The sequence below is a fragment of the Haemaphysalis longicornis genome, unplaced genomic scaffold, assembly GCF_048455015.1.
Source record: "Haemaphysalis longicornis isolate Haplotype H1 unplaced genomic scaffold, Haemaphysalis longicornis Haplotype H1 scaffold_2, whole genome shotgun sequence".
Classification (NCBI taxonomy): Eukaryota; Metazoa; Arthropoda; class Arachnida; order Ixodida; family Ixodidae; genus Haemaphysalis; species Haemaphysalis longicornis.
Window position 1 is genome coordinate 48,851,409 of NW_027526295.1, and position 26,073 is coordinate 48,877,481.

The 26,073-nt window shown below is 48.0% G+C and overlaps 1 protein-coding gene across 1 annotated transcript in view; it reads right to left on the reverse strand.

Moving 5' to 3' along the window:
- Positions 1-10,185: 10,185 nt before the first annotated feature.
- Positions 10,186-26,073, reverse strand: part of LOC144167947 (uncharacterized) — a 32,802-nt gene continuing 16,914 nt past the window's right edge. The window contains exon 2 of the mRNA XM_077697065.1: positions 10,186-10,810. Within this exon, the coding sequence (XP_077553191.1) occupies positions 10,274-10,810 (537 nt within the window). The 3' untranslated portion in view covers positions 10,186-10,273. The remainder of the gene's footprint in view (positions 10,811-26,073) is intronic.

Genomic DNA, 26,073 nt, shown 5'->3' on the forward strand with positions numbered 1-26,073 from the left:
AATGACATAAAGGCACTTAAGCTACAACAGTTTTCAAATCATTAGAGAACAAAGACAAAGAGCTCTGGAATAAATCAAGACGATCGGAATATTCCTTATATGCACATTGTATTCTGCAGATGGACGAGCGTCGTCTACTTAAAGCATCTGTTCTGAAAGTTCGAAATCTTCGGAAAAGTTTGTTCGGCAAGTTGACATTGATAAGTGCAACCAAGTCATCACACAAAATATCACCATGAAGTTTATAAAGAAAGATAATGTCAGCTCTCATTCGTCGACACCAAAGGGAAGGAATACTTTTGAGACAAGACATGCTGCCGTTTGCGTCTTCTTGTACATGACGGAAACGGTGCCTAAAGATAGAAAGGAACCTATTTTGAACCCTTTCGATGCGGTCACTATTGGACTTGCAAGTTCCATTCCAAACAACAGAACCGTATTCGAGAAGAGGTAAGCAGAGAGCCGAATACAACTTTAAGAAAGGAAGAGGACTTTTAAACTCTCTAGAATACCTGTAAACAGTACCCAGACATCGGAGAGAGCGTCCGGTAATTTGTGTAACGTGGGAAGAGAAAGTCAGAGAAGAATCAAATAGTACTCCCAAGTCCCGAATTTCGGTCACCCTCGGCAGTGCAGTGCTTGCTATTTTATAGGAGTATTGCAGCTGTTGAGTTTTCCTACTATAGGAAACAACTTTCGTTTTTGAGGGGTTAAAAATTAAGTCGTTTTTGGTGCACCAACGATGGAATGACACGATATCAGCCTGAAGAGAATTACAGTCCTGAACAATAATAATAATAATAATATTAATACTCATAGTAATAATAATAATAATAATAATAATCACAATCATTATCAATATGTGGGGCGCGAAAATAAATTAGCCATGGGCGGCGTCCTATCAAGTTACGCCACTGCGTTTGGTTAAAACTAGCGGCATGCTGCGGCAATCGACTAACGATGCTTCGCTTTAGTGTTTTTTTTTCTATATCCCCTCCTGCCTCCACCCATAATACATGGCCCCGTATGGCAGCCTTACGTTCAACTTCTCTTTCTTGCAGATCCACACAAGAAACTAGAAGACAAAATGGGCCCTTAACCCAAATATCCTTCTGGTTATTCGTAATTTAGCTGTGTCAGGCTACGAGCTCAACAGAAATAAGGTTAGGATACTAATAGGTTGTGAACCATATGTAACACACATGCACAAAACGCTATGCCTCAATAAAGTATTTTCAGTTGTATGTTGTTTACAGTTAAAATGACCTCAGTTGTAAAGAAATTACCAGCTTAAATTTCTACAGTAGGTACGTAGGGTATGTCCATATTACTCCAAAGTTATGCGACCTTCGTAACTGCGCAAGGTTGATACAGCTCAACATACACTCGGTGACAACTGAAGAACGGCACCGGAAGTTGCCGCTGTGCCTTATCACCGTAGCCGGATGTTTCTCCGCGCGGCGCAAGTAAGGCGTTACTGGGAATATTTTGAACATTGCGTGAGCCGTTCCCGTGATTTTTTGGACTTAATATGCTTACAAACGACTCCAGTGACAACAAACAAACTGCGTGAGACAAGGCAGACGATATCACGCATTCATAGCAAACCCCTTGCAAAACGCACGAGCACTGACGTCACGGGTCCGGCACTTTAGCGGAGTGATACACTACATGAGGTGGTGCCGTTCTTGAGTTGTAACCGAGTATAGTGCCGAAAACTAGCTCCCTTAAAAAAAATGAACTGAATAGAGGGAGCGAATTTACAAGAATTCTTTTTTCCGCGGGCCGGTTTCCTTGCGAATACAAGCGCCAAAAGTTGGCTTCGCGTTTCACACGGCTTATATAATCCAGAACCTCCTCGGTTCTGTAGAACGTAAGAGGATTGCATGGTGAAATTGAAACGGGAGTGAAATTGGAATAGTATGACTGAGGCGACACTGCCAAATTGTTCATATGTTTTGCATGCAAATGAACCAAACATATCATAAAATACGGGGCTATAAAATAAACTGAGCGCGTAACGGTATTATGGGTACAAACAAGACTTTAGGGGAATTTCTAATCACATGAACAAAGACAAATTTGCATACCTTTTATCTATTTATTGTTAAAATCCCAGCTTCTGTTAGAATTCTATCGCTGCAAAGCCGCTTGGAGTTGCAACCAGAAAAGGTTATTCCGCCTCTCAGTTGCATTTGAGGGGGGCACTTCTATGTAGGTTCTCGATTCTGTGAGAAACAGCAGCATGTCGCTCATTTCACATTCGGGGATATGCTCCTTTTTGATGAAGATCAATCCGTCCTGACGTTCGCTGTCAGACAACCTGTGTTGCGCGAGGCTCAGTTCAAACATGCACCAGCGGCTTCGGCAGAATTCAGGGCTCAGCACGAAGAGGGAGACGCGGCTCTGCGAAATGGCTCGGCATATATTCTCGGTGATGGGAGTACCCGGAATGAAGTCCCTCTCGGCAACGCAAAGTCGGAACTTGAGGAGAGGCGATTCGAGTTTGGGCAGCAGAACGTCGTGAACCCAATCCGAGTCAGAGGCATGGTAGGATGCGAAAGCGTCCCATGCGTAATTCCCCACGTTCACTTGCCTCCTGTAGCCTTTGATGCCAACTTTAAGGTACAAAGATATATATACGAAGTACCAGCGGGATTTGTAAGCGCCATAAACAAGCGTGGCGGAAACGATGATACAAAGTATCCCCGGAACAACGTACACGCGATAATAGTCCACACCTACGCACTCTTCCTCTCTATATGCAACGCTCCGAACGGGGTATCCCTCTTGTTCCTCTGGAACCTTGCAGGCCATGCACTCCGCGCACTGCACTTGGTGTTTGTCAAGAAAGTTGTGAAGGTTGCTGAGGTAGCAACTGTAGCAATCCCAGGGATTGTAGCTGAGGCTGACGTTGTTTGTGCCGTTCAGGTCGAGAAACATTTCGTTGTCCAGCCATGCGAGCTCATTATGGCTGAGATCCAACATTTTTAGTTTAGTCATCCTAGAAAAGGTTGGCGGTGTCCACTTCTTTATCCCGTTGTGCTGGGCGAAAAGCTCATCTAAGGAACTGTTGAGAGGTTTGTCCACACGTAGTTGTTGTATGCTGTTGAAGGATATGTCAAGCACTCGCAAGGACACCAACTGTATGAGCATATTTGTGCCAGGAAAGACCGTCAGGCGGTTGCGGTTCAGCTTCAACACTAATAATCCTGTCAAACCTGCCAGCGTCCCTTCATTGAGCTCTGGTATTTTGTTTGCCTGCAAAGAAAGAACCTGCAGTTTTTTCAGGCATATAAATGGGGAGCCTAGTAGATTCTTCAGGCCGCACCGGTCCATATGTAGCTCATGCAAATTCGGGAAGCCACATAGGTCACGATCACGTAACAGTGTCACCTTGCTGCCACTTGTGATTAATTGTTCAGCACTGCTCTTTCTATTACGGCTGCTGGGCCCAAAGTTAAACTCCACTCCAGGAGGAACATTTGTGTCAGACATGTTTACACATGCCAGTGTTTTCAAAGAAAATATTGCTTCTGGTATACCGGGGAGCTTTGTGCCTGTCAGCGAAATTTTCTTAACCGACGTAATGTGGTCAAACGCCTCCGGATGAACGGTCTTAATAGGAGATTGTAAAAATTCAAGATTCTGAATACTCTTCATGGGAGGAATATCGTTGAAGGAGATTTTGTGGAAATTACATCTGTAGAACGCAAAATGCCTAATAGGTGTGACCGCGACAAACTCCAAAATATTCGTGGGGATTTCTTTCCATGTCTCATCGTACGTAATAACTGCATCGGTGGAGAAGAAGGAAATGTTCCAGGGCATGGTGGTATTTGCGGGAGCACGACAATGTTCCGGGCGCGGGAATGCGTAGAGTAACGGGTCAGCAACGCTGTAAACGCTGAAAATGCCGCTTCGGTTGACCCGCTTGCTGTCACACATGGCGACAGCTACCGGCGGGGGCTTGCCGAATGTCACGTCAAATGTCATCTGCCGCATAGATAGCTGCATTGAATACCAAAGAAGCAGTCCCTGGTTTCTACATTTTTCCATCTCGATGTGATCGTAGCTACTATCTAAATGGTCATGAAAGTCGTCCCATTTCTTTAATCGCACCCGTCGGAGAGACAGGGAGACTGGAGCACATCCTTGAGACACAGGGCGAACGGCATCTTCTGAAACCAGTAGTTGCTCCATTGTCATTATATCGGTATTAGCAGGATCAGACCCGTTGCGAATAGGGGGCTTGACATGAATGTGACATAGAGCGTGTAGATGGCCGTTTTCATCGAAGCTCAAGTTGCAGTTCTTGAATTTACGGGGGAGTGTCGTCAGGTTCGTAGTTTGCTGGCAGGGCAGACAGGCCGAGATTCCTTCGGTTGAACATACCCAGATCCACAGAAAGAACGCATGCGTCTTCCAACGTATGGCAATCTGGAACAGTTACAAATGCAGATATCAAATAACCAATGTTTTTAACGTCACGAGTCCTGAATAAAATGAAAACGGGTGGGATTTCTCCCTCGCCAGATGTCGAAGCACTGCGCGTTTCAATCGCAAAAAATAAAGCGGTGATTTTGTTTTGCATGAAAGTGATTACCAATTTCACTACATTTGACTGAGATTTTGCTTAAACGCGTTTGTTCAAAGCGCAGCCCTCTGTTTCTCTAGACCTGCACTTTTCTTCAATATTTCAACCTTTAGCAAACAACCATGGGTACTTGGGGTGTAGAAACTTGCCGTTCTTTGCTACGCAACAGATTGGCCCAGTATATGCACGTTTGTTCCCAAGATTCAACTCGTACACTGAACTCTAGTATTATTGGAGTACTGCACTTTCTTGTGAAGTTCCACATAGTAAAGTACATGATTTAAAGCAATATCTGTAAGATCACCAATCTCATACAGGATTTTCAAGGCTCTAACAAAATTATTGAGCATTGATCTCGTTTGTAAACGTGAATTATTTCTCCCATTCCTATATTTCGGAGTGATTTGAATGACACCAACACTACAGTGTCTTTTAGGTCAACCCACCTTTAAACGTGTGAGGAATTGACGTAGCACCGTTCGAAACGTGAATACTTGGCTCTGTGCACAAGAAACATTGTTTTTGTGCAGAATGTATTATACAATGTAAAACTACAACCGCAAATAGTATATTTTACACAGAGATATCACCGATGCGGTTATGTAGCTGATAGGTTGTGAATCCGAAAGAATGTAGTCATACTATATGCGCCTCATAAAGCCCTTAAAAATACGGCTTTCTCAATATTTACACGGCGGATTTTCGCTACAACTGGGAAGACTTTTGCTTACGCGACTACATAGTTCAGGTGACGTAATAACAATAATGAGAAGTGGAATTTACTTACACCGTTGTACTGCATGACGTTCGGCGACGACGTATCCTGAGCAACACTCCTCTCAGTTTCTGCCCACTATAAAGACAAGAGTTGGCCCCATATCTTCTATTTTATCGCGCAGTGAGCTCGGAGCGGAAAACGACATAGAAGAGGAAGCGGAGAAATGTTTGCTTGCGTGGTGGTTGGTACGAGTGTTTCTTTCCGGGAAGATAGTGCCGCGAACTAGGCATTCGGTTTGTTTGTTTATGTTTTGTTTTTACTGCCCGGCCCCGACCGGCTGTGTTATCTGCGTCCCAAGCCAGGCGCGTGTTGCATTCCTTATTTTTATGCCGCACGGGTATCTCATTCTGATACGGAGAGCGTTTCGCCCTAACGTCACCAGTCTCGAATAATCGTTGTGGTCTACAATGTCCTATACTCGGGGACAACTTTCTGTGGAAATGGAGACAAAGCTACTCTGGGGGGGGGGGGGGGGGAACTGCTTTGTCTTACTGCGCCAAAGTAGTTCCCAATACACTAGTTTCGGTTTCGGTTTCGGCGTGACGCATACGCATTTGCTACAGTTCGTTTCTTCGCATGACCTCTTTGGTTGAGTGCGCTGAACCGCAATCGCCAATTATGCAGGCATATTGGCGTGTCCTTGTCTACTTTTCATTTGATTCTAAGCAAAAGCCAACGCATTCACTGGAGAACTCGGACCGACTTTATATATTATAGCGTCGACGGTACCGTCGAACTCTGAACCGCCCAGAAACGCCGTCAATTTTGTCAGCGCTGTAGTTTTGAGGGCAGGCACTGATATTTAAACTCTTCTTTAGCCGAAAACTGGACAGCACAACGGGCACGTGTAGCGTGCTTACATAGCGCAGGCTCGCTATACCGTTAGGGCAGCACGCGCACACTACGGCGCCAAGCGAAATCCCATTTGGATCGCGCTGAGTTAGGCAGGCCCCAAGAAGTTTCGGCGACCCGCAACTCGGAAAGCGTATAGGGGAAGCTCGCGCTGCAGACCCATGAATCTTGCGCTCAATCGCCACGCCATCCTATTCCAATATCTTTGATGAACAGCGGGCTTTCGGGCGAGTCTCGCTATACTATGTGGCGCAGGTTTCATATCTTAGGATAGCAGTCATACTTCACTGGCTGAGTTGCCTATTTACAGCGTAAAGGCGTGTCAGCACTTGGACGGATGAAAAACGTAACGCTGTCTAAACACCTGCACAGTTAGCGCTGGTCGTAAAGTTTAAAAAGAATTGGTCACTGAACATTTTGCCAGTAATGTGGTCACTGACATCGTCAAGTACATTGCATCAGCTAACTTTGCCAAACGCCAATATATCGAGCCGTTCTCAGATTGGTGGTTAAGCCACCCCTTTCCATTTTTAATGTGTGGTCACTCGCATACTTCTTTGGTCACTTGCCGAAAAAATCACCCTATCCAGAACACCGCAACTGGGCCTGTCAGCAGAATTTCAATTGGCTTCCAAACCAGGCAACAGAATTCGCGTTGACTGAGTGTAGCTGCTAACTCTTCATCAACATTCCAATAGGCTGCAACAGCCTCATTTCTTTGACATTTACATCAATGTTGTGGGAGCATGGCTGGCTCTACATTAAAAAATAGCTGACTGGTATTCATGGCTGTAAATTTCATGTTGGCCTCACCGTGCTCTTACTTGTTCCCAAGCCCAGCACGTGGGTTCACCAGTGATGGTCCAGCCCGTCCAATTCACGAATTTTCATTTGGCGGCGACGTGACACCCCACCATCGCTAAAGTGCTCCAAAATTTCGCAAAAATGTACAATTTTGTGGCTGTGGCCAGGAGTTGCACACACAATTCCACAACCAGCAGAAACACTCCGACACTCAGTGCTGCTACCGCCAATTGCAAACCGTTTGACATCGGTACACCGTGAGCATTAGTCAGCAGGAATAATATGTGCTACGTGAAAAATTGAAGCAGAAGAAAGAATCTGTTTTGTTTCATTTATTTATTTCCTGCATAATCAGCTGGACAAAATCTGGAAGCCACTCCAAGTAGTCACACAACCACAAACATGCACACGAACGCCAGTCACAGGAGTAAACCTTTAAAACCATGGCCCCATCTTTCAAGCACATATTCAAGCCCACTTGAGCACTCAAAGGCACGCAGCCACGTATTTCGAAACAAACATTTCTGGCTCTGTTAGCAGTTATTCACAGTCACTGAGTACAATGTACAGTAATTTCTTCATGATAAATGTGAAAACAACATAGATGTACAAGACATTGCACCACAGACATGACAAAGTGACACTGCCCATCCCCATGGCAGTAAACATTTCTGTAAATTCTGTTTCATGAGAGCGTGCCGTTACCTTTCAGGTGTTCGACCTCATATCCCAGGGCCTCGGGAATGTTGTAGTTTTACAAAAGCTAAGGCTGTTAGCAAGGAAACCCACAGCGTTCGACATTTGTAAGTGAGGCATTGACGATTCGTATTACTCCTCGCCATTTAACCCTGTAAATACGCATTTAAAAGAAATTATTTGAGCCGGACATGGTCTTTTACTTCAGCAATCTACCCTCTGTAGTCGAAAAGACAAACAAAATATGAGCAAGTGAGTACAAATGATTACCTCACTTACAATGTGCAACTGATGGTAGTATATTTTTTTTCAGATGACCGAAATGATTACAAATGATAGACAACTCAACAATGCATTTCTGGATGTCACTACCATCTCGCAGTTCTTGTAAAATAATTCTTCCAGTCTTGTCATTTCATGCACAGGTAACTGCTGTTTGCAGAGGCTGTTTACAACCTCTTGGGTTGTAATCAAATTTTCCAATTGCATTTCTTCTGAGTGAAACAGGATATGTGACGTGCCACTCCTCACTGCTTGCTACCAGCGTTCGTCGTCAGGTTTCATTTTATGCATGACAAAGGTACAGCAAGTGCATCTTAGCTGCCACCCACAACCGACCACCTGAAGAATAATTCGCATACTGACAACAAGCAACAAGCACTCCAAATGATTGCCTGGTGCTGCACAAATTTAGCACTGTATGAGCAGCTACCTCCTAAGTTGCAGGGCATCAGAAAAGCAAACAAGGTGTCCTGTAAGTTGTTGCACACAAGCAGCACCACATACACCAACAGAGCGTACTTCCAAGCTTCTGGCCAACAGAAAGGCCGTTCAAAGCGCAAAACGTAAAACGAGGGACGACAATAGGCACAGGGTCAGCGCGTGTCCCTGTGCCTATCGTCGTCCCTCGTTTTACGTTTTGCGCTTTGAACGGTCTTGCAATGGAATACCAACTTGCCCAGAAATCCGCCTTAATCAACAGGAAGGAAAACAAAGTACCTCGTCACATGCCACACAAGGCCAGCACCACATAACCTACAAAGCGTACTTCCAAGCTACTGGGCATCGGAAAGTTAAGCAGGGGGCTCTGTAAGTTGCCACACAAAAGCAGCACCAACCGAGCGTACTTCCAAGCTTCCGGTCACCAGAATCGTAAACAAAGCACCTTGTCACTCGCCACACACGACCAGCGCCACATAAGTCAGCGCACACCGGTTTCATCACAGTTCCTCTACGCCGCTCATTTCGCTGTCAGTGCAGTCACTAGAGTTGCTGGAGTCGGAACCTAGCGGAATCCCGACGTTGTCGATTCTGGTGTCGATTGCACCATCCCTCTCCCAGGCCTCTTTCTCAAGACGCTCCACATGAGCGCAGTCCCGGACCCAGTTTTCGCGAGTCACGAGGGCGATGGCTTCGTTGAGTAGTTGTTCAACTTCAGCGAGAGTGAATGAAGTGTTGTTGGCAGCAATATACCCCTTAACCTGGCTCCACACCATTTCAATAGGGTTGAATTCACAGTGGTAAGGAGGAAGCCGAACAATGACCAGCAACTCTGGCCAGGGCTTCAATCCGGTATCCAAAAAACTTGTGTTTGTTTTCATTAACCAGCCGAAGGAGCTCGGGTTTCAACTGGTCATCAAGCCACGGGATCATTTTTGAAGTCAACCAAGACTGAATGTCGGCCTTGCGCCACGACGTCGAGGGCAGCTTTTCGGTCCGAACACTGTGGTACGGAGCATTGTTCATGATAATAACACTGCGTGGCTCAATGTTGGGTAGAAGTTGTTCTGCGAACCATTTCTCAAAGCGTGGGCCATCCATTTCACTGTGGTAGTCAGTGGAAGCACTCTTTGACGCACGGAAAATGAGACATGCCCCGTCCACAAAGCCCTTCTCACTTCCAGCATGAAGGACGATGAGCCGACCACCTTTGCCTGTTGGTGCACGAAGCCCAGTAGTTAGACCCTTGCGAAAGGCATGTTCACGGGATGACACAGTGGTGTCCTCCCACACCGTGACCTTGTTGTGCCCAGCATTGACCCAAGTCTCGTCGAGGTAGTATATAGTCCTGCGAAAATGAAGGGAATACGCGTCAGTTTTTCTTTGGGGAGAAGGGTTAGTAAAGACAGAGAAGGCACTTATTGCTTGCACCTAACATCATTCTACTACGCAGGCAGGCATGTTTAGTTTTTGGTGGCGCCGCAAAACACCAAAATAAAAAATGTTCGCAGAACATACACCACCCACATGGCTAACGAAATCCACTCACTGAGTGCTATCCATACATTATTATAACATGTCGATGCATACTTGTCCCTTCACTTGCTGAACCAGAGTAGCATGCAAAATACGAACAAGAGGCAGAAAAACTCCATGAAAAATATAAAGTGAACGCCAGTATGCATGTGGAGCGGTGTTGATAAGTACCTCTCAGCAATAAAATATTTGGCTCTACGAGAACTTCCATCGTTATTTTTGCTTGTTACATTTCAACTGTCAAATAATGTTATATACGAAATTTTTATATTAATCGCAGGAATTGACGTTTATCTATCCGTCCGCCAAATCGAAACCACGTACCGTTTCTGCTTTCGCATTTCTCGAAGGGTCCGCAGATATTTCCGCCGCCACACGATGATGTCATCCCTTTCCAGAAGCGCAGAGTTACGTTTTCGCTTCCGAAAAGCAAATCCAATGTCATTCAGAAGCTGACGCATTGTTCTGACACTCAGCTTCGGCAGCCCCATGTCGGGGTCGCTGGTCACATCGCTGAGGATCTTTTTTGCAGTTGGAGCCTCGTTGCGAATGAAGTACTGATGCACTTTCCGTCGGAGAGCAGCAAGGGTGAAGCTGTCGTACCGCTGTACTCTTGTCTGTCCTGTAACTGCAGGCGGTTTCCCAGTCGACAAACGAAGCCTTTTGCGCTTTGGGGACTTCAGGGTGCCACGCAAAACCTCATTCTTGAGCCGTGCGACCGTACGCTCGCTTACGCCGGTAAGCTGGCTAACCGAACGAAATGCGGAAACGACGGAGAGTCCTGGTTGCTTCAGTCTCACTAGGGCGTACATGTTGCAGACAACTTGCTTGGTCTGACAAGACTCTGGTGCGATTTAGTTGGTTCATGATCTAGAAACTTCAACAGCGCGAACTGACATGACGAAAGACGAGAGACACAAACGACGTAGACGGGCGCTGACTTCCAACTGTTTATTTCAGAGCGTCCAAGCATGCTTATATCTCAAAAAAACACATACGAAACTTAAAACCATGAAGAAGTAAAAAGAAAAGCACATTTGATAGTGGAGGGAACTGGTTAAAGGACACCTTGTAAAAATTTTATCTCTTTATCGTACAGTGACAATGATGGTGTGCTAATGCATTTTTTACCCGCTTTATGTAAAATGCTTCGATAATCTCTCTCTCTGTTTTATCAGAGGCTCGTTTGAGGAACTTGGTATTATCTAGTAGTGGCTCAAACCCGCATCTTTTACAATGTTCGTTCATGTGACCACTTAGATTGCTACATACAGCAAGTTGGTGCTCACGTGCCCTATCATTAAAGCATCGGCCTGTCTGTCCGATATATGAAAAACCGCAGCGCAGTGGTATCTCGTACACAACATTGCGCACGCAATCAGTGTAACGTTTTTCATGTTTCTTTGTGCAACCGCGCTTGGTTTCTTTCTTTTCCATCATTGGACACAGTCTTTCCAGTTTGCACGGGGCGGAAAACAACACGTTCACTTTATATCTCGCCGCAGCCTCCTTCACGTTATGCGAAATGCGGTGAAAATAAGGAATAACGTGCGTTGTGTTACTTTCCAACTGAGCACGCTCTTTTTTCTTTCCTTTCACCTTTTGAAGGAGGCTTTCACAAACATTTTTGGTAAAAGCTGCAGGATACCCAGCGTTTTTTAAGCGCGTAGTCTGATTTTTAAAGCTGACGTCGATTTTATGCTGACACGACTTAACGAGTGCAGCTTGAAGACAGGTTGTCGCAACCCCCCTCTTGACTAACTTTGAATGGGCACTGTCAAAGGGAAGAAGGCACTTTTTTGTACTTGGGTTGTACATGTAACAGATGTGATCAGGAGCAATTTCTAGTTCTAAATCCAGGAATTGAATTACCGTTCCTCGCGGCTTTTCTAGAGTGAAATTTAATCCTTTGGATTGAGAGACAAAAGTTCCCTTTACTTCTTCAATTACGCTGTTAAGGTCAGTCACACCGGAAGTGTTTTTTTGACAAAAGTTCCCTTTACTTCTTCAATTACGCTGTTAAGGTCAGTCACGCCGGAAGTGTTTCGTCTGGTTTGACAGCTTTTGGTTGTGAAGCTTGAAGGATCCCCCTTCGAGCTTAAAGGGTTCGCGAGCCCCAACCCGCCCGACGAAGTAACGCCGATCCGCATGAGAACAAATCACCGGTTTATTCCGGGAAAACCAAGGTAGGAAAAAACAAACAAAGCAAGTTGAGAGCAATATAAAAAGAGTACAGCAAGCAATCACGGAAACCGCGTAAAGAAAACACTGCGGCGGTTGACGCCCTGCTTGTCCAGAAAGTTACAGCGTGGTGCCGTACACTCACGACGACGTCTCCAGTCACTTGGGCCGACGACGGGTAAAGAGCGTCCGCCGCGGACGCTGGTTGCTCCTGTATAGTGCCTAGAAATTCTAGGCACTATAGCTCCTCGCTATCCGGGCGTCATTGCTGTGGCTGGCCGCCCGTCGGTCCCGTCCGCAGCCCGCGGTAGCAGCCACTCTCGCGTGTGCCCCGGTGCGCACTCCCCCCCGGATCTCCTGTGAGCGCCGCTTTTACGCCACTCCGTTGGTTGTGCGCATGTTCCGGGTTGTATGCGCACTACACGTATTTGTCCCGTCTCACTGTTCATCACACACGCGCGCATGGGCTCATGACGCACTGACGCCACTATCGCTGTTCGACGCGAGCACTTCACCGTAATCACCGTGCGCGGGCGCTCGTAGGGGCTGCGTCCCTACAAGCTTTTTGAAAATCCTTTGAGGCGAATTGACTGGCGGGCTATCGGACGGAAAAGTAGCTGCAGTCGATGAAGACGCCATTTTTTTAAGAGAACCGTCGTGCCACCAGTGCTAATTTCCGCAACCAACAAAACCGAAAATTTAAAAAAAGTAACGCTTACTGGCGATTATATTCTGGCCATTTATTCGCATTGTCAAAGCAACGCTAGAAAAAAAATAAATATATATATTTTTTAATTGCATAGGTTATCCGCATTGAATAATGTTTGTAGAACTACTTCCAACTGCGCAGCGCAATGTCGTGGTTCGGCCGGCCACTTCGCCCCCCATCCCGTAGCTTTCTCTCCATTGCCACAGAAAGTTGTCCCCGAGTATAGATGTAAATCGATGGTTCGAGAAACACTCACGCCGAAAGATAAAAGCCTGCAGAGCAGACGCCGCGCTATTCCGATCGCCTGACGAGGCAGTACGACCGCCCAATAAATGCGCTGGTTTCGGAGACGACTGGTGGCGGTGGTATTAACTCCGACACACTACGCGATACGATTCGTGCAGTGGTGAGGGAGGAGCTGCGAAACTTTTCCCGACGACGCCACAGTCTCAAGAGGCTTCCCTCACTGGCGGGATCTGGGAAGAAATCCAACACGCTTTGGGAACTTCTATTCCGTCCGAAGCCAACCGCCAGCCACAAGCTATGACCTACTCTGCGGCTGTTCGTCGACCCCGCCCCGCTCCAACCCGTCGTCAAGAAGCTCCGCCGTACCGCCGTCCACTGTCGCCTCCGACCCCACTGTAGCCGCCGTCCGCAGCCCAAAACCAGACGTCCTGGAAGACCGACATTTGGCGAACCGCCGATAATCGTCCGCTGTGCTAACACTGCGGAAAGGTCTACCACATCTATCGTCGTTGCCCATACAAGAGTCTCGGACTGCGTGATTTCTCCGTCGACCCACCTCGCCCTCTCCCTGGGCAACGGCCACGTGAGATCGGCGGCTACCGATCTCAGACCAGCCGTGGCCGAGCCCGTTTAAACCGTTCGCCGTCCCCTAGCCATACCAATCGCCGAGCCGCTGTAGGAAGGCTGACTTCATGCGTGGAAGGTCCCCCAGCCCACGCAGAGAAAACTAAAGGCAGAAACTTCTGGAGGTGAAGTTGCACAACGGCGGAAAAACGAAAACCCTCCAACGACGCAGTGCCTCGCTGAAGACCATGATTCACGACATGCCCCGACGACCCGATCTACTACTGACGTGACTCCCGAACATGACGACAGCAAAACGGCGCGACGCTTACCCGACATGACTGAACCTGCTGATGAGAATACGACGAAGACCACGACGCACAGTGCCCGACCGTCAACGCGCACAAGCCGAGATACGACGCCACGACGCACCTGGAATTATAAGTAGGCAGCTTCCGAGGTTCAACTGTCCGTCGACGGCTTTGAAGTAGTCGCCCTCATATACACGGGAGCAGACTACTCAGTCATGAGCGGACCATTTACGTCTAAGCTGAAGAAAGTCATGACCAGATAGGACGGTCCGCACATTCGCCCAGCAGGTGGCGATTTCGCGACGCCAAGTACATCGCGCGTCACCATAAACGGCACAACGTACCCTGCGGCGTTCGTAATTTTACCTAACTGCTCCCGTGACGCGATTCTTGGAGAGGAATTTTTGACGGATAACGGTGCAATAATTGATCAGGCCAAGTCCATAACTTTTTCCTCCGATCACTCCATGACGCCGGAACCGAACACGGAACACCGCGCTGCTGTAAGGATCGCCGATGATCATGTCACCCTGCCACCCCGCGCAAGCTTGATGATCACTTTCTACTATGAAGATGCTGTTCCTGACGCCGACCCTATCGTAGGGAGTGACCAAAGGTTGCTCCTCGACCGCGGTGTCTCCGTCGCAGAAGCATTGCGCGCTTTAAGCAACGCCAATCCCAAGTTTTGGTCACTAATTTCACCGACGAGTACCAGCATTTCAACAGAGGCGCTGGAATTGCGTTCCTCGAAGAAACGCAAGAAGCAAGTGACGTGATCGCGGTTGCCAACTTTGAAAGCGCACCCGAAGATACCTTCAAGCTTTCGAATCCCTGCGACGTGAATCCGGCATTACCACAAGAAGAACGGCAGAAATTATTGGATTTGCTGCTTCGCTACAGAGAGTGTTTTTCGTCGAAGTCGAAACTACGTCAGACACCTCTAGCAAAGCACCGAATAATAACCGAAGATGGAGCATGACCGACCCGACAGTCAGCGTACCGCGTCTCTCCACACGAGCGGGAAGCCATCCGGACTCAAGTCGACGACATGCTCGGCGACGACATTATACAGCCATCGAAAAGCCAACGGGCTGCGCCGGTACTATCCGAATGGGCCAAAACGAGGGTGGACCGTACGACTTGGCTAGTAGGGGCACTCCTCAAGGGGCGGTCATTTCCCCCCTTGTCTTCAACTTGGCACTCCTGCCGGTCGCCCATGCACTAAGGCGGATCACGCATCTCCGTTTTGGTACATACGCGGACGATGTCACCCTATGGGTGGCTGGGGGAAGCGATGGACACATTAAGAGCACCCTCCAAGCAAGAGCAGATGTGGTATTACAACAGGCATGCCTGGCCTTAGGTTCTCACCTACCAAATCCGAGTTACTGGTGCTTCCAGCAAAGAAAAGAACGGCTACGGCACCCCAAATCACCATCCAGCAGCAGGGCCGCACAGTCCCGCAGGTCCCTAAAATTAAAGTCTTGGGCCTTACCATGGAGCAGAACAGGTCTAACTCGGAAGTCATTAAGCAGCTGAGCTCCCACGTGGACCAGCTCATTGCTCTCCTCAAAAGGATCACAAATCGAAATCGTGGGATGGACGAAAGTGACCGACTTCGGCTTATCCAAGCCTTCTTTATTAGCCGACTTTTCTACACTTTACCTTACATTAGAGCCAGTAAAACGGAACTGGATAAAATTAATGGCCTCATTAGGAAATCATACAGGGCTGCCTTTCAACTTCCCCCCAACGCGTCCACCGACAAGCTTAACAAACTTGGAGTATATAATACCGCTGAAGAGCTCATTGAAGCTCAACTGTGCTCTCAGAGAACACGCTTAGAGCTCACTCGACCGGGACCGCAGATTCTCTCGCAGCAAAACATTGTGGTCTCGCAGCAGACTCAGGAGTCATTACCTATCCCTGCTGATATAATTCAGCAAATAATCGTAAAGCCTCTACCTAGGCACATGCTTCCTATTCATAATTCGGCACGACGCAAAGCAAGAGCCCGGTCTCTCGCCAGGCAGCTCAGAAATATTTCGGAAGTAGTATACTCTGGTGCAGCAGACTATAGGCATCACGGGGCATACGCTATAGCGATCACCGGTCAAAAAAGCACTGCTCCACTCAACACCCTCACAGTCATAAACACCTCCCCTACTGTGGCGGAAGAGGCGGCAGTTGCCTTAGCCCACACACATAGGCCACATCCGGTAATTATAATCACAGATTCGAAAACGGCCGTTCAAAATTTTGCGCGGGGACATATCTCTCCCACGGCGCTCAAAATTCTCAAACAAATCCACCAGAGGACTCAGTGGAGCTCATATGGACCCCAGCCCGCACTGTCATGGAGGGGGATGAAACTACACACGCTATGGCTCGCGAACTCACACACCGAGCCGGCGTGAGTATCGTTCCTCACCACGGGGCGCGCTCCGCCAGAGACCGACTGATCACATTTAATGACATAACAGAGCACTACCGCCTCTCACGTCGACAATTTTCCCCGCCTCATACATCCCTTACGATAAGCTAAGCGCGTATTTGGCGGCTCTTGCAAACGGAAACCTTCCCAAGCAGAGCTCGCTTCCACCACATCCATCCGACAGAATTCACTTTGTCAGCATGCCCCCTGTGTGGGGAGCATGCCTCACTAAGTCATTCCGTATGGCAGTGCCCCCAAGACCCCTCCCTCTAATCACGAGCAGCGAGCAGTGGAGTGAGGCGTTGGGTAGCTCCGACCGGGCTACACAAGAAGTCCTGGTCAAAAGAGCCACCGAAGTCGCTACCAGCATTAGGCCGGTGGTCACCACGCTTCTCTGACCACTTGCTGGTGATGATGATGATGATGCCTATTGGTTTCCCCTTTGAAGCGGGGTGATGACGTGTCATCTTACCAAAAAGGACTAATATAACCATGTTTTACACTCTTGGTTTAATACTAGCGCTGCTTATGGCAGGCCCTAAGGCTTATTAGGCCCGAAATACTTTCTTTTCCCTGTTACAGGTGGTAACTGTCCTAGGCAATATTCCCCTCTCGGCTTTTCATCCACCAGCATTCTAATCTTCTTTTCGTCCCCTCGACAGCCTTGAAGTTAACTTCCTCACTGATACCCTTAAATCCTAGGGCTTCTGAAAGCCCAATATTCCCTTCATGTAGATTTGGATGGATACCCTCACATTCTAACACTATGTGCCGCATAGTTTCTGTTTCTTTTCCGCAGACCACACATACCCCATCATTTTGTGAATACTTCCCCACAAAACTCTTAGTTCGCAGGCACCCTGCTTTAGCCTCAAAAAGCAAAGCACTGCCCTGGGAATTATCGTAGAAATTTTCCTTTCTGATGTTCATCTTCTCAGCCCTGTACATCTCTAACGACGTTTTAGCTTCCATTTTTTCCCTCCATTTATTCGTTTCAATCTGCCTTGCCTCTTTTTTGGTTACCTTGGCTGTTTTGGATTCCCCACTGTTCTTTCCGTATTTCATCGTTAACCGTCTAGTCTTCCTTAACCACTGCGTGTCCACGCTTTTCAAGTATAGGTACCTAAAAACCTTAGCTGCCCACCTTCGTTGATCCATTGCCCTCATCCTCATCTCAAAGCATATTTTACTTTGAGCTTCTCTAACTTCAAACGACGCCCAGCCCATATCTCCCTGAACTGCTTCGTTAGTTGTTTTTCCATGCGCGCCTAAGGCCAAACGTCCTACCGTTCTCTGGTTTACTTCAAGGCCTGATAGAACGTCTGATTTTAAGCAGAGTACAGCATTCGCAAACGTGAGGCCTGGAACCATTACTCCTTTCCACATTCCTCTTACTACTTCATATTTGTTATACCCCCACAGAGCTCTATGCTTCATTATAGCTGCGTTTCGCTTTCCCTTAACCTTAAGTTGCTCCTCGTGAGTACTTAAGTAGTTATCCCCTTCGTTTATCCACACTCCCAAATATTTATATTCCTTCACTCTAGGTAATTCGCCTTGCTGGATAGACACTACGTCGGTGGTAGCGTCATTGAAAACCATTATTCCTGATTTTTCTGCACTGAAATTTAACCCGAGGTCAGTGGCTTCCTGGCCGCAAATATTTATTAGCCGCTGCATATCGGTTTGGTTATCAGCTAAAAGAACAATGTCGTCTGCGTATAACATTCCCGGAATATGCTGTTGTACCCCTTCGCCTTGCAGCATATGGGTTAGGCTAAACCCTACTTGACTTTCTTCCAGTTTTTTTTCTAACCCTGCCATGTAAAGCATGAACAGTATTGGGCTCAAAGGGCATCCCTGTTTCAGTCCCCGATGGATGTTGACCTGCTGGGCGCATTTCTGTCCTTCCCAAGTAAGGTGCACTCTATTGTCTTTATAGATTGCTATAAGGAACTGTACTAACTCGTCATCTAATCCCTGGAGTTTCAGCATTCTCCACAGCCGTTCTCTGTTTACGTTGTCATATGCCCCTTTTATGTCCAAGAACGTAATCCATAGTGGTCTATTCTGTGCTTTCGCAATTTCAATGCATTGCGTTATCACGAACAGATTGTCATCCAGTCGCCTGTCTTGTCTAAATCCATTCTGCAGTTCCCCAAGTATTTCATTTTCTTCCATCCATGCTTGAATTTCTGATTTTATCGCCTGCATTACGAATCTATACACCACTGACGTTACTGTGAGGGGTCTGTATGAATCAATACTGGCTTTGTCTCCTCTACCTTTATATATTAAATTCATCCTACTTTCTAACCAGTCCTCTGGTATTTGTTTGGTTTCTATCAACTTATCTATTGCCCTCATAAACGATTCCTTACTTTTAGGTCCAAGTAGGTTTATCAGTTGCATTGGTATTCCGTCCGGGCCCACTGCTGTCTGTGGGGAAACCTTTTGCTCTGCTTTTTCCAATCAAGGTTGTCAAACTTATTTCCCTTTCCGCAGTCTTTTGTGGCACTGATGTTATCGGTGCAGGTTTCTCTAACACTATTGTCCTAAACTTCTCACTAATCACTCGATGAATATGCGCCAACGCGTGCTCTCCTTCTAAATGTTCCCCCTCCTCATCAATCAGGAATTTTTGATGGTTATCGTTTTTTGAGCTTAGTGATTTTACATGGTTCCAAAACTTCTTGGATGCGCTTTTGTCCTTCTTCCGTATTTCTGCCATCCATTGTTCGCTTTTCTGCTTGATCTTTGCTTGCACCATTTTCTGCACTTCTAGTTTTTTCCCACGGTAGACATCCCACTTTTCCTTCACTACCTCCGGTTCCATACCAGTTCTTTTTGCTTCTCTATGTTCTCTCGACGCCTTCCTTCGCTGGTCAATAGCCTCTTTTATTTCCTTATTCCACCAGCTTCTCGGCTTTCTCTTCCCGTTCCATCGGTTTCGTTCCTTTGCTTCATTCATCTTACCCTTTATGAACGCAATCATTTCGTCGTAATCCCAATTTTTGCCTGGGTATTTATTGATTTCATCTTCCAATCTATCAGCGATGATCTTTAACTGCTCCTTATTCAAATCATTTCCTCCTATTGTACCTATTTCTGCATTCGTCCGGGTTGCTCCTCCAAAGTGCAAGCTAAACCGCTTGTGGTCGCTTCCTAAGCTGTCTGTTCCATTTTCATCTATCCTCATTTCCCGCAGCCTTCCGTATACTGTCTCGGATACTAAACTGTAGTCTATGCTCGACTGTCTGTTACCGCTTTCCCACGTTATTTGTCCGTCACACTTGCTTTCCGTGTTTACTATTACAAGCCGATTTTCCTGGCATAGATCTATCACTAGAGAACCGTTGTGGTCTGTGTATCCATCCAAACCTTCTATATGGGCATTCATATCTCCAACTACGATTATTTCGCCCGAATCTTTGAAATCGTTTATATCTCTTCGCAAACAGTTTACCATTTCCTCATTTTCCTCCCTAGCACTACTTCCGGTCCACAGATACACCACTCCTAACCATGTATTTTTCCCCTCTATGGTGCCTCTAACCCATAGATGCTCTTTACAACTTCCATGCACTCTCTGCCAGTCGGTCCCTTGTTTAATGAGCATGCCAACACCTCCCCCTTTCTTCATTCCTGTGGTCCTGTTGCAACCTTCCCAGACATAATTGTCTATGATAGGTGGGGCTTCTAGGTCCCGGAGGTGAGTCTCGGCTAAAGCGTACACGTCTATTCCTTCCCGTTCAAGTTGCTTTTGAATTTCCACCCACTTATCTGGCTTTCTGCCTCCCTGCATATTTATGTAGCTGATTAAATATTTATTGCACTTGTTTTTCCCTTTCCGCTTACGGGGACTGTTTTTGTCTTTTTCAGAATTGTTTGCTCCATTGTTTCCACTTAAATGGCTTATGTTAACGCTCTCAGTTACGTCCGTAGGTTCTCCGTTTAGCTCTAGGCCTGGCTGCCTCCCATCGTTGAGTGTGCAAGTGTCTCTTGCTTCCCCTTCGTCTCCTAGTTTGCCTTCCTTAGCTGCGCGGGGCCCCCTAAAAAAGCTACCGCTCTCCCACCTAAGCGCCACCCCACCTTGTTTCCTAGCCTGGGGCTGAAGTGAATCCCGTCCCACTGAAAAGCTTGCCTATGTCCGATGCTGCCCACTACCCTGTTCACGTCTATCACTTCAAGACCAAGTTCCCTGCCGCACCTCACGATCTCGCTGTTAGCAGCGAGTACTACCCGTTCGGTGTGCACGCCCTGCTTCATCACCTCCGGCACGGTGCAGACTGCAATGCGCACATTTGGGGCCGTCGCCCGCAGGTCCTTTACCCCCTTCACTATCTCCTGGCCAAGTTTTCCCTCCTCTCCCTTTAGAACATCGTTAAGCCCCGCGGCAATCACCACAAGGTTTCTAGCTTTACTAGACAAGGCCAGCTGCCCCTTCGCTGCAGTCATCACCGTCTGCATCGTTTGACCTGGGAAACACCCCACTTTTACACGCTTATCCCCCATTACCCTTTCCACTATGGCAGCGCTGCTCCTCTTCATGTTAGAGTCACCCGCAATGATTACCACGCTATCATCTGCCACGTGCCGCTCGTTACTGGTACCCGGGTTATCGACTGGTTTTGCTGTTCTATTTCGCAGCACGTGGGAGTAGCTGTTGCCTATTGTTGCTTCCATCCCCGGTGTCACCTCGGCGCATGCCTCCGCTGCGCTGCATGGGCCGAGGTGGTCGTCATTTGTTGGCGAAATGACGCTCCTTTCTAGCTTCCTCTCAGCTGCTTCTAACTTTCCCTCAACGGCCCTCCGTTCATCGCGTTCCTTACTTAGCGCTGCCTCCAGTTCTGCAACCCGCTTAGCTAACCCCGAGTTATCCGCTTCTACGCGTTCTAGCCGCGACACCACTACGCATAACCGACACGTACCTGCCCCTTCATCTGCCTCGCCGCCATCCCGCTGAAACTCCTCTGCGTCTACGTGCCGCGGACAGCTACCACACTGTACCAGCTTTCTACGCGTCATCTCAGCTGAAACCCCGACACAGCGAGAAAGAAACCGTGCAGGTAAATACTCAGCTTCGGTTGTCCTCCGCTGTCTCTGCCGTTTCGCTGTCCTTCACTGTAGAAAAACGCTGTTGTCGGAGCACCAGAAAAACACGTCCGAACAGGTCGACTGCGCACTGCGCACTAAAGTGTTTTTTTTTAAGTTTTCTCCTCCTCCTCTAGAGACCGGCTACTGGCAAATTGAAGTGGACGAGAGAGACCGAGAGAAGACTGCATTTATAACCCCGGACGGCCTATACGAGTTCAAGGTGATGCCCTTTGGGTTGTGCACGGCACCAGCAACGTTTCAAAGAGTCATGGATACGGTGCTAGCTGGCCTGAAGTGGTACACCTGCCTCAGTAACCTCGACGACGCTGTGGTATTCGCCCGGACTTTCGACGAACACCTTGCAAGGTTGGAGTCTGTACTCGAGGCCGTTCGTACGTCGGGGTTAACGCTGAAGCCTGAAAAGTGCAGTTTCGCGTACGAGGAGCTCAAGTTTTTGGGCCACGTCGTCAACGCAGCAGGAGTCCTGCCTGAACCGGCAAAAACTTCAGCCATAGCGAATTTCCCAAGACCCAAAGACAAGAAGGCCATGCGAAGATTTCTCGGACTGTGCGCATACTACCGGCGCTTAGGCGCAAACTTCGCACGCATTGCAGAGCCACTCGCGCGCTTGACGAAGGATTGCACCCCTTTCAGCTGGGAAAACTCCCACGAAAAAAAAATGGCTGCGTATCTGCTCCTTTCTTTGCAAATGTCGACAAAAGACGATAGTATTTACCGACTTTTGCCAAGTAAATACCTCCCTTCGCGTTCCCACCTCTCATGTTGTTCCTCTTGCACCGCGCTCCTCCTAAGGTAAAGATGCCAAACGTTTGCTTAAATCGTTTTAAATTTACCGCGTTCCACTGCTCCAGGCCGGGATGTCTCTATGCCAACGCTGCCGTACGGCGAAGACGCGCGTGAATCGAGGCGCCCTACTTCAACGTTTATGGAACCGCGTTTTCCTACTTCACGTGCGTTGCAAACAGAACGTGGAACCTATCTAGTGGAACCTATCGGAACTGTTGCCGGTTGATTTCTTAGAATGGCGCTAGAAGCTATAGTGGCGCGGGTGACAACAGGCTACGCGGAGTGATTTTTTTTCTGCAGTTGATGAAGTATTTAATTTCGCAGAAATCAAGCATGTATGTATTTTATAAAGGAACACTTCAAATATCACTTCTGTATAATTAGTTGTCTTATATTTGCGTAATGTCTTGTTCTTCTTCAACACTGTTGACAAGTATGAACATTACGCCGGACTTAGACGGGTAGATTTACTGTGACTATATAAGAATACTAGCGGTAGTACCCGGCGCTGCCCGGGTGGGCCATTATATTAAGGACAGCAATGGGTATAACACAAGTTCGTTTATTTGTTAGTCGCCATATTAGGCTACTTAATTTGGAAATAGTACCCACTCGGGAGCGCCTGCCTGCTGTCAGTACATGGGCTCCAACTGCAGGCGCGTCGTGGTAATGTGAAACGACTGGCACTCGTGTTTTACTCCAACTCTCGCTAAACAAATTGCACCAAGGTGGCGCGCTCGAGCGAGGAAGTCCGTAAGTGAAAAAAAGTTTTATTGAGCCGGCGAAGTGGAAGTGGTTCCCAATTTCAGAAAGCCATGTGATGAGTGGGGAGCCTTCGCTCTGGAGGAAGTATTGTCTGGACATCCAGATTGCTGTGAGTCACCAGGTCCTCCCACAGCTCAAGGTTGAGAAAAATGGATGGAAGAAGCAGGAGCTTGGTTTGCTTCAGGGATTTATCCAGAATTTCGATTTGGGTGGGGGGGGGGGTGTTACCAAAATGTGGAGGGGTGTGGACCGTGTGGTTATATATATATATATAAATATATATATATATATATATATATATATATATATATATATATATATATATATATATATATATATATATAAGACAGTTAATAAGGGTTGGCAGTCAAGAAAACCTCGGAAAGCAAAGGGGAGGTTCCCATGACCTCCAGAATACCGGTCTGGTGCGATAACCACTACGCTACCGGCGGGGCTGTTTCCGTACCAGTTTCTCGGGTATATATATATATATATATATATATATATATATATATATATATATATATATATATATATATATATATATATATATATATATATATATATATATATATTGTAGTGGGGTTTATTTAGACAGCCAAGGAACCGAGGGGCTCAAGCGACGGAGACCGAAGGAGCTCGAGGAGCCGAAGAAGCAGGGGCAGCCAGAACTGAACTCGATCACGCTGCGTATGCTGCGCACTTGATGTGTGGGGATTGTCCGTGGGGATTGCCCTGCTTCAGCTTGAATTTAGGCCTGAACTTTAATCCCTTGACCCGGACCTCTCTTCTTCGCTACAATCACCCCCGGGTGACAAGGAGCCATCCTGGCGACTTCATGGCGAGGGCGAGACGATGGGCTCGTGGTAGGGCTTCAAACGGTTGGCGTGGACAGTCTCGCGGCCACGGCGACGAAGGTCGTCAGATGCTGTGAGCGGCTCGACGACGTAGTTTACCGGTGATGCGCGCTCTATGATGCGATATGGGCCATGATATTTGGCGAGGAACTTCGAAGACAGGCCAGGCGTTGTGAGCGGTATCCATAGCCAAACAAGAGATCCAGGGGGGAAAGAGGGCGGAGATGACCCACCAAGGTCATGTTGGTACTTTTGGCGACTTTGTTCACTGGACGTGAAGGCACGAGCTAACTGGCGACTTTCTTCAGCGTGTCTCGCTATCTCGGAGACGGGCTTGCCTTCCGAGGCATCGGGGCTGTATGGGAGGATGGCGTCCATGGTGCATGAGGGCTCGCGTCCGTAAAGAAGGAAAAAGGGAGAAAACCCGGTGGTGGTTTGCGTTGCGGTATTATACGCGAAAGTCACGAATGGAAGCACCACGTCCCAGTTAGAGTGGTCGGAAGCTATGTACATAGCAAGCATGTCACCAAGCATGCGATTGAATCGTTCCGTCAAACCATTTGTCTGCGGGTGGTAGGCAGTACACGTCCGGTGAACGATCTTGCACTCACTGAGGAGAGCTTCCAGGACTTCGGATAGAAATACTCGTCCTCTGTCGCTCAGAAGCTCCTTGGGGGAACCATGACGTAGGATGAAGTGATGAAGAAGGAACAGGGCGACGTCGCGTGCCGTAGCGCTGGGAAGCGCGGACGTTTCCGCGTAGCGCGTAAGGTGGTCTACGGCGACGATAATCCCCCTGTTCCCAGAAGACGTGAATGGTAAAGGTCCGTAAAGGTCAATTCCAACCCGGTCAAAGGGGCGTGAAGGGCACGGTAGAGGTTGCAAGTCTGCTTCAGGCTTTGGATGTGGTTGCTTGCGTCGTTGGCAGGCCTCACAGCCACGGATGTACTTGCGCACAAAACTATACATTCCCTTCCAGTAATACCGCTGACGAAGCCTAGTGTAAGTTTTCAAGACGCCAGCGTGGGCGGATTGGGGGTCAGCGTGGAAAGCTGCACATATTTCGGCTCGTAGATGGCGTGGTATTACGAGCAGCCATTTCCTTCCGTCGGTCATATAATTGCGACGGTATAGAAGACCCTCCCGCACAGCAAAATGAGCTGCTTGCCGTCGTAGTGCTCGAGGTTGGGAGGTGGCCGTCGGGGCGGTAAGGTACTTTATAATAGAAGAGACCCAAGGGTCTTGTTGCTGGTGAAGGGTCCGGTCAGTAAGCGTGAGCGCAGAGACGATGGACTCCGGTGAATCGGGGCACGTCGTCGTATCTGGCAGAGGCGAGCGAGATAGGGCATCGGCGTCAGAGTGTTTGCGCCCTGATCTATAAACGACGCGAATGTCGTATTCTTGAATACGTAGGGCCCAACGTGCAAGCCGTCCCGTGGGGTCTTTGAGAGACGACGACCAACATAGGGCGTGGTGGTCGGTAACAACGTCGAATGCGCGGCCGTATAAGTAAGGCCGGAATTTTCCCAAGGCCCAAACAATGGCCAAGCACTCTTTTTCCGTTACGGAATAATTGGACTCCGCTTTCGTGAGGGTCCGGATGGCATATGCAACGACGTATTCCGGGTAGCCAGACTTCCGCTGTGCGAGAACAGCACCGAGGCCGACACCACTGGCGTCCGTGTGCACTTCGGTTGGGGCGCTGGGGTCGTAGTGGCGCAAAATGGGTGGTGATGTCAGCAAGCGCCGTAAAGTAGAAAAAGCCTCGTCACAGTCTGGCGACCACGAAGTTATTCCATTGTCGCTGCCGAGTAGTCTTGTTAGGGGCGCTATGATGGAAGCGAAATTTCGGACAAACCGGCGGAAATAGGAGCAGAGGCCAATGAAGCTGCGGAGGGCCTTGAGTGACGTCGGCTTGGGAAACTCCGCGACTGCCTGCAGCTTGTTCGGGTCAGGTAGAACACCCTCCTTGGACACCACATGGCCTAAGATTGTCAATTTTCGGGCCCCGAAACGACATGTTTTCAAGTTTAGCTGTAGTCCAGCGGCCGTCAGGCAGGTCAGAATTTGTTGGAGCCGGATGAGGTGTGTCTCGAAATCTGGAGAAAACACGACAACA